Source organism: Triturus cristatus, chromosome 9 (assembly GCF_964204655.1).
Source record: "Triturus cristatus chromosome 9, aTriCri1.1, whole genome shotgun sequence".
Taxonomy (NCBI): domain Eukaryota; kingdom Metazoa; phylum Chordata; class Amphibia; order Caudata; family Salamandridae; genus Triturus; species Triturus cristatus.
In genome coordinates, this window is record NC_140592.1 from 500,178,590 (window position 1) to 500,191,513 (window position 12,924).

At 42.4% G+C, this 12,924-nt stretch overlaps 1 protein-coding gene across 5 annotated transcripts in view; it reads right to left on the reverse strand.

Annotated features, from left to right (window-relative positions):
• The window catches only part of LOC146798202 (putative palmitoyltransferase ZDHHC24), a 167,176-nt gene that overhangs the window by 121,538 nt on the left and 32,714 nt on the right, over positions 1–12,924 (reverse strand). For all 5 annotated transcript variants that reach the window (XM_085625482.1, XM_085625481.1, XM_085625485.1 and 2 more), the window contains one exon: positions 1,712–1,989. In XM_085625482.1, the coding sequence (XP_085481608.1) occupies positions 1,712–1,989 (278 nt within the window). The remainder of the gene's footprint in view (positions 1–1,711; positions 1,990–12,924) is intronic.

The following is a 12,924-nucleotide window of genomic DNA, read 5'->3' on the forward strand; positions in this document are numbered from 1 at the left end:
ATATTATTCTAATAGGTGCAAAGAAAAAGTACTGTTGTCTTTGATTTCCTGGAACTTGGATAGACAGTGTATACACACAAGGACGCGTAAAAAACTAAAGAAATATAGAAAGGAAACAAAAAAAAGCTTTGGCCAATTAAAGAATTGGCCCATCAGCCCCTGCCCCTCAAGTGCATTTCTTTTTTAAGCAAATGTGCAAGCTGCAATGAGAAATGATGTGACAGTGCAGCTGTGGCGATTTTCGCATAGTTCTGGATTAGCCGCATTTGTCACATAATCCACCATCTGCTGCATAATCTGCAGATTTTAACAACAAGAAAATTGCTTCTAGCTCAAACGGTTCAAAAGTTACTAAAAACGCAGCAAAACATGGTGCTACACAGTGGGAGGCTATTGAGAAAAGTTAAGTGGTTAATTATTGCTATATGTGGGTGTTCAGCTGAGGTGCAACTAATGCCCAGACAGTGTGAACACGTGTAAAAATGCCAAAATAATGAATTACTACTATCACAAAATGTGCCGCATAATTTGCCTTTTCTTGCTGAATATTTTACTCAATGGTGACGCATTATGTGGCCCTTCCCCACCGCATAATTCCAGTGGCCCGGACTATATTCAGACCAAAGAATCAACCCAAAGTATTTCATTATATATATATTATACACACACACACACCCCACAGACTCTTGAATGCTTCAAAAGCAGTATTTTTATTTTGCAAATTAAAGAGCTAAAGTATCTGGGGCTTCAGTGTGAGCCAGGTCAATATTACGAACCGAGATTTTGTTCTGTGAGCCGGATTTGAACTAGAATGATAGTAAGGCAATGATTCGAAATTTAGTGAGACGCAAGTTCGTTTTATTATTATTATTGTTGTTTTTGGCATTAAGAATAGAAGCATAGAACCGAATATCCATCTGAGAAACCACGTTAAGATCCTTGATCTTGGAAGTGAAGAATAAAGTTTCACGGTTCAAACTGCCCACAGGGGCAATGATTAATGTGACCTGTCGCAGATCAGGGGACTGGATGGTACCTTAGGACATAATGTTAAAGAAATCATGCCATTTTTCTGAAAGCCCACTAGGGCAATGAACGCTTGTATTCACGTAACCCGCCCACAAAACAAATGAAACAAGTTTCAAGATCGCATTGCGGGCAACAACACAAATTAGTATAAAGTGAGTCTGTTTTCATTGTTGTATTCTGTCCGGCTATTGTTACCGAGTGCATTATCCACAACGATTGTTAAAAATATTAATGACCTGCACTGCCGAAATGAATTTAATTTTGGAGGTTCCATTGTAATTAGAATCATAATGGACTCTGTTAAAAATAGACACAATCTGTTTAATATATATTTATATATTTTGAGTCTGTTTTCAATTACTATGAATTACGAAATCACGTGTTTATTTAAACAAATGAGAATACACTGACGGCACTCGTGACCAAGGGACTAGGTCCCGAAACGCGTCGAGTTGCCAAATCTGCTCAATAAAAATACTGCTTTTGAAGCATTTAGGAGTCCGTGGTGGCGGTTTTTCCTTTGGAGAGTTTCAGCGATTGTTTTGGTTTTTTAAGGCTCGCCCCCTTACCACGGTCCGCCGTCGTAAGCGGCAAGGACACACACACATTTATTTTTTAATTATTATTTTATTCATTACAGGAAGCAAATCTGTCTCTCGGGTCGACCTAAAAAGTACATTACCTGTCACCAGCATCATCCATGGCATCAGCAGCAGGAAGAGGCTGTGGGCACTGAGGCCTTCGTGAAGAATGCTCATGAAATTCTCAGCATTGAGTATGGTGGCATAAAGCAGTCCAGTCCAGCCGTAGATCAGGAGTCCGAGCAGGTAAGGGTAATTTGCATGTCCTACGCACTGCCCCAGCAGCACGCAGTGGTGATCTCGTCGCAGGACACAGACATTGCAGTTGTAGCAGTGCTGGCAGCGCGGCGGCACATGAGCCTGGCACGAGTAGCAGTACCTGAAACAGCAACATCAGTCGGTTAGGAACAATTCTGGCAGCCACAAAGCTCAGTTATAAGGAGCACAAGCAAACACAGTGTTCGGTGGAACTTGAAGACTGAGTGCGAGAAACAGGACTTTAAGTATGATCGAAAAATTGTGTGGGGGGGGGATGGGTCTCTAAAAACGCGTGGCCTAAATTATGAATGGCGTGGCTTGAACACAAACTACATTTCTGTGATTCCTATAGTGTGGCACCGGCCCATTATTTTGGTGCCTCTGAGCGTTCTGGTATTGCATTCAGATAACACAACTTACATATACCTAAGACCAGTCAGGACTACTGGCTTGGTTGTTAACTGCTCATGATAAACGAATAACAACCAATGATTTTGTTGTACAGAATTCATATTGATGAAATTTCAATTCTGAAATCGTGAGACTTGAATTAAATATTACGGAGGTATATGGAGGACATAGTTGTGTTCAAAGTGTCTCAGTCACTTCAGTTATGTTCACTCTTTGTTTGAGCATGTACATTCTTTTTCACTCCGCATCTAGGGCCACATGTGCTAAGCAATTTTCCTGTTGCAAATGCTAATCAGGCAGTTTGCAACAGGAAAAATGCATTTTGGGATGTACAAAGCCCAAATTGTGATTCTGTAACAATCGCAATTCGGGTTTTGCGATTCAGTATTGAGAAGGGGAGGGAGTGTTAAGGGCGTCCCACGCTAATACCAAATCACAAGGGAAGGTATGAATGTTTCGCAACCTGAAAAGGGTTGCAAAACATTCACATTTTACCACCAAATTCAAGTTGGTGGTAACGCATTCTCAAACAGGAAGGGGTCCCCTTTGGTGAATGCATGAGAAAACATTTTTTGATAGGAGGCAGTGGTCCCACAATCCACTGCCTACTCTTAAAAATGAAACGGAAATGTTTCATTTTTTATTTTGTAAGCATCCTGTTTTCCTGTAAGGAATACGGGCCCAATCATTTTTAAAAACAAGTTGCTTTATTTAAAAGCAAACACAGACATGGTGGTCTGCTGTCCCCTGTAGGCCACCATCTCTGTGTTAAGCGATTCCCAATGGATCACAAATTGCGACCTACCTCATGAATATTAATGAGGTAGGTCTAAGAAATTGCGATTTCCAAATTGCAATATGCATAGAATCACAATTAGGAACTCACAATTTCAAATATTCGTACATGTGGCCTCAAGTCCTTTTAAATATCTTACAGCTCATCTCTTTCCTCTTCAGCTCCCTCTTTCCAATCTACCCTGATTGCACTTCTTCGCATCTCTTTCACTACACTGTTGAAAACTAAAACAGCGATATGATTAAGCATTCACTGAAGACATGAATTCTCTACAGTCAGAACGTGTTTCTTGTCTTATGTTGACCAATGTCCGGACTCCATTTTGTATTGCCATGTCTCCACGTGCTTTGCACGAGAAGAGTCCTACCTCTTTGCTAGTCGCTCTTGTAATCTGCCTAGTAACAGTCTATAAATAGCTCCTTTGTCCGTCTGGCGCATGCCCAGACTTGACCACATCTGTTATCAGTCAGTCCTTGTTTGACCATGTTTTCGCGGGCTCAGGAAATTGGTAACTCCGCCCATATATTGATCCTGTATCGAAAATGTCCATAAATGGTAATGAATTTTGCTCTATGTTGTATCCACCCACTTATGAGCCCCTCTGTTGTGTATAAAAGGGGACCGTGTACGCAAGTTCTTTGTGCTACTCTATGCAATACTGAAGAGTGTTGTGTAGGTTGTAGGACCACCCTTAAGGGTTAATAAACTCTGTCTTTGTATTTGCAGTTTCCGTGCCAACTTCCTTCTAGTTTTCGTACATAGGAGGGCGAACCCTTGGATTTGCGGGCCTAGCTGGGGCCTGTACTCATCAACACCACCACCAAATACACAATGCAGCCACCCACCTGTAAGCACTGCTTCTTCTTTTACTTTTGTCTTGTTGATATTTTGACAACTGTGTACCTCATTCACACATATTTACACAGAATCACAATTGCAGGAGGAGTTAGTGACCATTTCTCTGTATTGAGGCCAAGGATTGGATGACCATGTATCCTGAATAACTTTTTGACCGCACTGTATGGAACTAGAGCTGCCTTCAGCCTCAACTCCAGAGCTCTCGATTGCGCCCCATTATAAACACTAGGGGCCAGATTTACAAAAAAGTCAGTTTGCGATTTCCTAATTGCAAAATGTTGTGATTCGCAATTAGAAAATCGCAAACACCCATGTACAATTTATCTTAGATACATCTTGCGATTCCCAGTGGGTTGCCAATAGACCTAGCTCATTAAAATGACTAACTCTGCAATTGTACCGACCTTCACTGCTTTGGATGTAGCTTTAAAGAGGCTCTTTTTTTCAGTTTTATATAGCGCAAACTCGGCCGAAGGTATTGGGCCACTTACATGTGCGCTAGTTACATTAAACAAGGACATGCTAATTTTTTGAATCACAGGATGGTGAGCTGACAGCAGGCTCAAACCTGCTTTCTTAGCTGAAAAGTCGGTAGCTCTAGCCTTACGCCACAACCTCGTACGCGAGAATTGTACCATTTTCAATATTATATACACAACAAAATCATAGTTGCCGCTTATTTCTCTTATGCAACTTACAATCATTGACAAAGCCAAAAGTCCTGGCTTGTTGTAGGTGTAATTTTACTTGTTGTATTATATATCTGGATGTATGGACAAAATCAGCAAAATACCAGTGGGGAGGCACAGTATGCGAAGTACAGATTTTTAGCTAAAGTGTTTTAAACTAAGAGCTTAATTACATCGGCCACGCCCCTATGAGAGAACCCCCCCTAGTTTTTTAGGTCTCGCCTGAGCCTTAGCGCTGCTCTGGCGAGAGCTTTAGAAAATGGGGATTTGGAAGTGCAAACTAGTGCTTTTCAGTCCTCCAAATACAGTGCATGTGCGCCGGGCGCGCGCACCATTTGTCAGCCTGCCTGATCACTTTCGCGGCCGCTATGATATTCTCAGTGAGCCGCGCGGCCACTGAGAACATCAAAGCAGCCGCGAAAGTGCTCACCATTTGCCACCCCCTCCCTTATCCCACTTCCTGCTTGCTGAAAGAAGTCTTGATTGACTCTGGAGCAGTTCAGACATGCTGGAGGGCTTCTGTCCCTTCTACCCCCACCCCCTCTCTACACATGCTCTCAGAAAACCATTGTAAGAAGTGGTTTCTCAGGTTTGGCTCCTTTCATCTGTGATTTGTACACTGACTGCCAGTCGAAGTGAAACTTGAGCTGAACGAGTGGAATGTTCCCCAAGACTGGCAAGAACGCCTCTTGATCTCAAACCAAGCACCCACTCCGTATCGGCATCAGAAATAATCCACCCGTTATGACAACGTCCACAGCATGTCCAGTGCCTCACCCAGAGCACCTAAAAGGGCAAACCATGGCTGGGATTGTCAAACATCTCTGAGCTGAATCTACGGCTAGCACCGCCGTGTCTTAACATCGATTTAAGAATGAAAAACGTTTAAAAACTCACCCCTTCTGATTTGTAGTGAACTAAATGTTCTCCCCCGGCAGTTGACGGGTGTACAACACGTGGCTTCGACTCTGCCAGGCTGCTCTGAAGCTCCTGGACACCTGCGCTCTATTCGAGACTCGTTCTTGTAGTAGGATGTTTTGCTGTACATTAAATGGCGCGTTACGAATGTGAATCGCATTTAAGGGGCCCTAATACTTAGTGATGCAGGAACGCTACACAAGTCTGAATGATAGATCAATAATAAAAGCGCTCTGGGCGCTATACTGACCTAGAACTTGCTATTACACTCTGCGGATCAGTGTGAATGGCTCCGGCCATGCTCTGCTTTCATGCGCAGAGGATATATTTAAACAGACGAGGTGTGAAGCCACGCAGCTGGATACAAACTCATTAAAAAGCCTCATGGTTACAGGCCGTTCTTCCTTCTGTAAAATGATTGTAATGTGAAATCTGCGAGACAGTCAGCAGTAAATTCTAAAGGAAGCAAAACGGGATTCTGGCAGCATAAACGGTCTCCTTTGCAGTCTGGTACCAAATCTGCAATCGTTAGTAGAGTCTTTTCAACTAACAAGTTAAAAAGGGCCACATCCGTCTTCACTTTCAACGGTCCAGTGCGTGCACGCTCTGCCCAAGAGCACACACTTGCATCCATCAAACAGTAGATTGGCATTTGAGCCGAAGCACTGCTCCTCCTTGACAACAACAAATGCATGAGCTGGCTTAGATATGTTTGGCTTTAAATATTAAAATGTGTTACTCACCTGGTTAAAAGACTCAGCCGGTCAGACGACTTCAGTGTGCAAGTGTTTGCCCTTCCTGTAAATTCAGCGGTCAGATGCGCTTTTCACTCCATCCCCTGGCGGGAAGCAAGCGGACTGTGTCCATAATTAATGAAAACAAGCATTGGCATGGCCAATAGGTCTCGCCTTTGGGACCTTATAAGTGTTGAGCCATGCAACAGTTGATGTTGTTGTACCAAGGATATTGTGCTGCATAACTAAATACTTATAAGGTCCCAAAAGCGAGACCTATTGGCTATGCCAATGCTTGTTCTAATGTGGAGGGGCAGTGCAGGGAGGAGAGAAAGAAGGAAAAATCACCATGCAGGTAAAAAAATGTTTTTTCATCAAGGTTGACTGCAGAATCCAAATGAAAGAAACTAAAAGGGGAACAAGCTCAGTGTAAAGGAATCGAACAGTGAGCATCAGATAAATAAGACTTACATATGGTATCCAGACTGCCCTCCTTCCCTTTCTCATTCATAATATGCCCCAATTTCCTCCAGCTTTCCTTTGTCATCTGGCAGCTCTTGCACCGCTACAAACTGTGCGCCACACCTCTGCCCACTTCCAGGGTCTCACCCTCTTCCATGAGGCACACTTTATATCTGGCGCACTTTCTGCCTGGCACAAGTTATGTCTGGTGCACATTAAGCCTGGTGCACTAAATTGTGCCTGCTACACATTATGTCTGGCGGGCGCACTTTAAGCCTGCCACACTACATTCTGCGTGGCACACATCATCTCTTTAAGCCTGGAACACTTTCTGCCTGCAAAAAGAACAAATGATGGACGGAATACTGAACAATGTCAAACACTCACCACCAGTACGAAGAGGTCAGGAAGGGGGCCAAGCTTAAACCTCACTCAATATTTTGTTCTCCACTGGAAGAGACAATAGGTTTTATGAACTTGAACTCAAAGTCTGCCTCTCGAACAAAGAACTAAGGAGTAAGTAGTGAGTAATTAAGCACATTTTTCAGTTATTTCATTGTGTTCTCCTCTGCACATAGTTCACTACATGGGTCAGTTTCGCTGCTAAAAGTTTCTCGTCAGCTTGAAAACATCTACCAATTCTTGGACACCACTCCTAAGAGTCAAGTTTGATGCAAATAAACGTAACCTCTTTGGAGTATTGTGAATTTATCCTGCCTTCAGCAGTTTGTTAGAGCTAGAATGGTTGGTGGATGAGACTAGTTTGGCTCTTCATCAGTCAGGCATAGTTTAAACCAGTGCCACTTCGCCAGAGTCTGCTTTATAGTTTGCTTGCCTATTTTACCCAAATGGCGGCAAGACTCCCATTAAGGAGTCATTTCTCAGTCACTTTACTGAAAATATATATATATATTTGGATACGAGAGTTTCCTTTCAGGGATATAATTATGCATTCCTTTGTGATGACTGGAGCAGAGTTGTGATTTCTGATCAGACCATCGATAAGTGATGTTTGTATAAGATTTTCCTTATGCCAATGCGACTGCAAAACTTACTCCACTACCACAAAGTTCTCCACCCACTACGATTCTGCGCCCTAGGGTGACTGAGGAAGATTCTCTGAACCTTCAACAGCCGCAGGAGTCCGTTCTAGATTCTTTACCATGCAAGCTTTCAGCAACTGCTCAACCACTACGGCGGAGGAACATCACCCCACTGCTCTGCGAGTAGTTTAAAAATGAAAACTAAAATGATAATAATCAATTTTAATATTTTAGTTTTCCGTTCCTGCTTAGGTGCGGGCTGGGCTGACCAGAGCAGGGGCCAGGGGGAGAAGTGGTGAGCACATTCTTAAGTGGGCATGACAGTTTGGTCAGCCGTCTTGCACAGCCTGTAATGCACAGCCTGGGTGGAGAACATGCATAGCCTCGTAGTCCCTCTCTGAGCGCCGAACCACGGCACACTGACCAAATCACAATGCTGCTGTAAGGCATGTTCTCCACCGGCTGTAATGCACAGCCTTAGTGGAGAATAAGCACAGCCTTGCAGTCCCTCTCTGAGCGCCGAACCATGGCACTCAGACCAAGCACAACGCTGCTTTAAGGCAGCGTCGTGATTGGCTAGCGGAGTCTGGGAGCCTGTGTGCTTCCGGGTTCCTGCTGTCGACTGAGGAGCTGAAGAGGACCGAGAGGCACCAGCCGCCCGCCCAGCAGGTAGGTGTTTTTTTTTTGTTTTTTTTTTTACTCATTTACACCCCCAATCTCTCCCCTATTCCACCCCGCCACCCCTGTTAGGTAGCGGATGCCACTACAAGATTGTAGAAAAATCTTTTATCTACCACTGAGGCTTCACAAGTCTTAGATTTGCCTGAATTTGGGCTACAAAAACAGGGTTTAGCCTGTAAGGAGAAATTAAATATAGTTACTATGTCAGAAACACACAACAGGATTCGCAGAAACCTATTCTAAAACCAGTAATTCTGAAAAGTACCCAAAAAACGAATCCATGGGCCAGGTATCCATACCAGGGAATTGTAGATGGAAAATATTAGCCAAACACTTTTGAAAAATCGTTTTTAAAAAGCTATGATAAAATCACAGTTGACACTTTCTATTGTGCTGCGGACTATGCCGAATACTTGCAATTCGACCACTTCAGATTGCTTAGCATCATGAACTCGATTGAACAACAAAACTGCAGATTATGTAATTATAGAAGGGAGTACATTTGGCGTATTTTATATTGTTTCCCAGATGTGAAAATCTAAAGACGTTTTTTAAATTTTTTTAAACAGATCGTTTTAGGTCGAGCATTCAAGACATCTTGTATATACTTTAGTATATACTTATATGCAAGTACTTTGTGGGCTCTGGAGATCAGCCCTAGGACTTTTCAGCTTCCGCTTAGGGACTTTCTTTTTCTGTTAAACTGCCTTTATTTAACGGTGTTGATAGAAAACGACCAGTAGAGGTCAGTAAAAAACCCGAATTGCTTTCTGCTGAGGGATTTAAAAAAAAAAAAAAAAAAAATTCCAGAACCACTTTAGCATTTTCTAGATTCCAGTCCATAGAAATAGTCTTGCACGAGCACCCGTAGACAATAATATATTTTTCAAATCTTGTATTTTCAGTGATATGACCACCGAAGGCCCTGAATTTATATTAAAAACAGAGCTTTGGACTATACCATTCAAGCTGAAAAGCAATATTTCTTTCCATGTGTTCCCATACCTGGCGTTCTCACGCAGTTTGGTGCTTACTTTCCCTCCATGTTAAAGAAAAGTATATGGTTCAGTACCTAGGCTAATGTGCTGCATAGCTAAATACATATAAGTTCCCAAGGCGAGACCGAATGCATTGAAAATGCTAATTTACAAAATGGTAACACAATCTGTAGAGGTGTTTTGACGCACTGCATGAATGTGTCAAGCAGCAACATTTTTAGAACCAGCTTTTAAAAAACGTTCACTTATTTCAATTTAGGTACAAATGTACATAGTCCGACTTTCGAATTACATTTTTCTTTAGATAATACTTCGGATACTTTCTGCCATGTTAGAAGAATGGACCAACATCCGTTTTCTGAAAGTTATGTTCACCTTTCCTTTCACATACGTGCTATGTAGGCCGGGGGCAAAGTTGATTTTATTCAGAAATGGCAATTATTTTAATATGTTTGCAATGGTTTTAATGGACCTTTGACCAAAAAAAGACTAATACTAAAACGATCACTGTGCATTTGGAAAAAGTTGGTTAAGATGCGAGACTGAATGGCAAGACTTTGCTATGAAGTAGTGAATATATGCATCTAGCAGGTGCACTTGGCCGATAAAATTCCACTAATGTAGGTGTGGGTAGATCCTCTATTTATGTTAAGTCCTCTGATCTAGACGTTATTGCCAAGAATCCTTCTTTTTAATGAGTAACTACTATACTGTAGGTAATGTGTATCAGCATTGGATCGATTTGGACAAAAAAGAAAAGTGAATTTACTAGCATTACTGTATAGGTGTGTGATTCATACACAGGTGTTATGAGGAAACAACAGAAGAGGAAATGTGTAAATAACAGAAGAGGCAACGGGGAAACTGGCATTGCATGGTGGGTTTTATATACAAGGTAATATGGATCCTGGTATAACAGAAGCACCTAATCTGAATTTTACGGAGGTTCCAATTTGAACGGTCAGTGATACAAACTCAATCAATATCAATCCATGCAATCTGAGCAGCAACCCCAAACATTTCTCTGGCACAGTAAACACTCCATGCACCTGGACAACACTAATCAAACCAGTAGGGCAGCAAATTGAGCGTACCTATAAAAATATTTTTTCACCTGTTTTGCTGAATCAGTGGACTGCCCATTATCGTTTCCAGAACTGGGATATCTATTTAATGCAATTGGAAAACAGAATGAACTTTCACTTGATAGAATATTTACAATTTGTTCATGACAGAGCCTTTACAGCATGTAGGGGGTGATTACGATGTTGGGCGATCTTGCGTACGCCCGACACCGATGCAGAAAAAAGGAACGCGCGACCGCAGGTCGGCGGTCCCGACCTCCTAATCACGATGAGAGACTGAACACTGTTCGGTGGCATTCTCACCTCAGGGAGCCTGTCACACAGTGCAGGGAAGAACAGAGGCCCCCAACCGGAGGCCGCAGAGGCAAGGGGACCCTACTCTCTGACAGGCTTTCCATGTCAGAAAGCCAGACATGGAAAGCATGCCGGAATCAGAGTATCGTAACCCCAAGGGCAGAAAGGCCGTCCTTTGGGATTATGGGCCAGGCTGAGACTGGCCGACTGGCTCCTCGGGCCCGTCCTAGGCTTTCCGGTTTAATTTACGAGCGCCAGTATTGTAATGCAGAGGTCAGAAATTAAACCGAGATGTGGCCCAGAAAGGTTCCAACCAATGGTCGGAGACTTTCTGGACCACATCATAATAAGGTCTGTACTGTTTTCCTCTGACATACTTCAAGTATAGGGTACAATCTCTGCGATAACGGTACCCACCATTTCAACTTGTCATTTGTGTTTAGTAGGAAACGCCTCGAATAATACTAAGAGTAAAGGATCCTCCAAGGTAACTGTAGAAATGTCATTTTTATTGCACTTTCTTTCAGCACCTAACTTGTCTAATTACAAACCCTCCCAATCTTGGTGGAAGAGGGAAGGGTGTTTCAGAGAGGTAAAACGGTTTACTCTGGATCACACACACCATAAGGCTGGGTAGAAAATTGATAATGAATCATTAGAAGTAGAAGCCATGTATGATCATGCTGCGAAAGTTGGAGATTGCGTTTAGAGAATACACGAGATTTCCCAAAAGGCAACTACCTTGGATTGGAGGGAAAGGATGCAAAGTCAGGTACTTTGGTCTCACAAAATATTTTTCTTAAATTCTAAAGTGCCAAAATCCTGCATCATGCTTTTGGATTAGAAAATCCTTGAGGGAAGACAGAAGACAGAAATCGTTGCAGGGCTCTTTTTATTTCTAGACAGAACATGCCTAATTTCAGCCGGTGGTTGCACGTAGGCCTTTCTAGCACTCATTTTTGGGTGCCACAACTTATTTTTACTCAACAAGCTTTGATCGGGTGCAAAAGAGAGAAAACGACAAAAAAAAGAAGAGATAGCGGAAAAACAGAGACAAAGGAGAAAACAGACATTTCAAAGAACCTGCAAGAGTGAGATGTAGACGCAGGGAGTGTCTGGGGATGGATTAATAAGACATGAGGTGGAATCAAGACTACACAGCCATGGTATTAGACAGCCTTACTTTGAATAGCTCCAGCTGCGTGCTTCTGAACAAACCTTTGGGCTCTGGCACACATTTTTTTTATTTTATAAATTAAGCACTGCAGAACTGAGGGAAATGCCGAAGGTGGGACTGTGGTGAATACCAGGGCAAGCACGGCAGATTTCAGAACCGCGTTACCCCCAAAGACTTTTGCCTCCGAGGTGACTGATCTGGCTATAGACTATATCCCTCACGGGATGGAGTGCTCGAATTTGGCTAAAAAGTGGAGGGCGAGTAAGGTGAAATGGATTCTACGATTGCAGCAAAATTATTCAGCTAAATTGAACACCCCATCGTATGGAGGACTCAATAAAATGGTTCAGAGAAGAATGGGAGTAGAGTACGAGCAGAAGCAGGCAGTTGCCTGACGATTGTTCAGTTATTTTAGAGAAAAACACTTGAAAGTAATCTTACTTTAAAGTAATTATCCCGCTCATCGTGCTTAGTAGGACTAAAGTACCCGGTCCTAGACATAAGTGTGCAGATGGAAAATTACTTCACACTCAGAAGTATTAATTGCAACATTGCCCTCACAAATAAATGAAAAAAAAAATTACTATAGTCATCGTTTATATGACAGTGTTAATACAAAGACAAATTTCACTGATAATGTCAATACTTTATTAACAATTAATACAAGTGGCTGCATATGGGCAGGTTTATGACTTGTTCTTTACTTCTTGCCACCTTAGGTGTAAAAATGTGATTGGAGGGAGAAGATGAATGAATGATGGGAATGGTAACGGCTACTCCTGGATTGCGTCAGGAAAGTCTGCACAGTAGAAGTGTAGAAGCGCATAATTACAGAACTGAAACAAATCATTATGTATCATGGCATGATCCCACCAGATCAGGCTATGTACACCAATGCAGTTTAGACTCA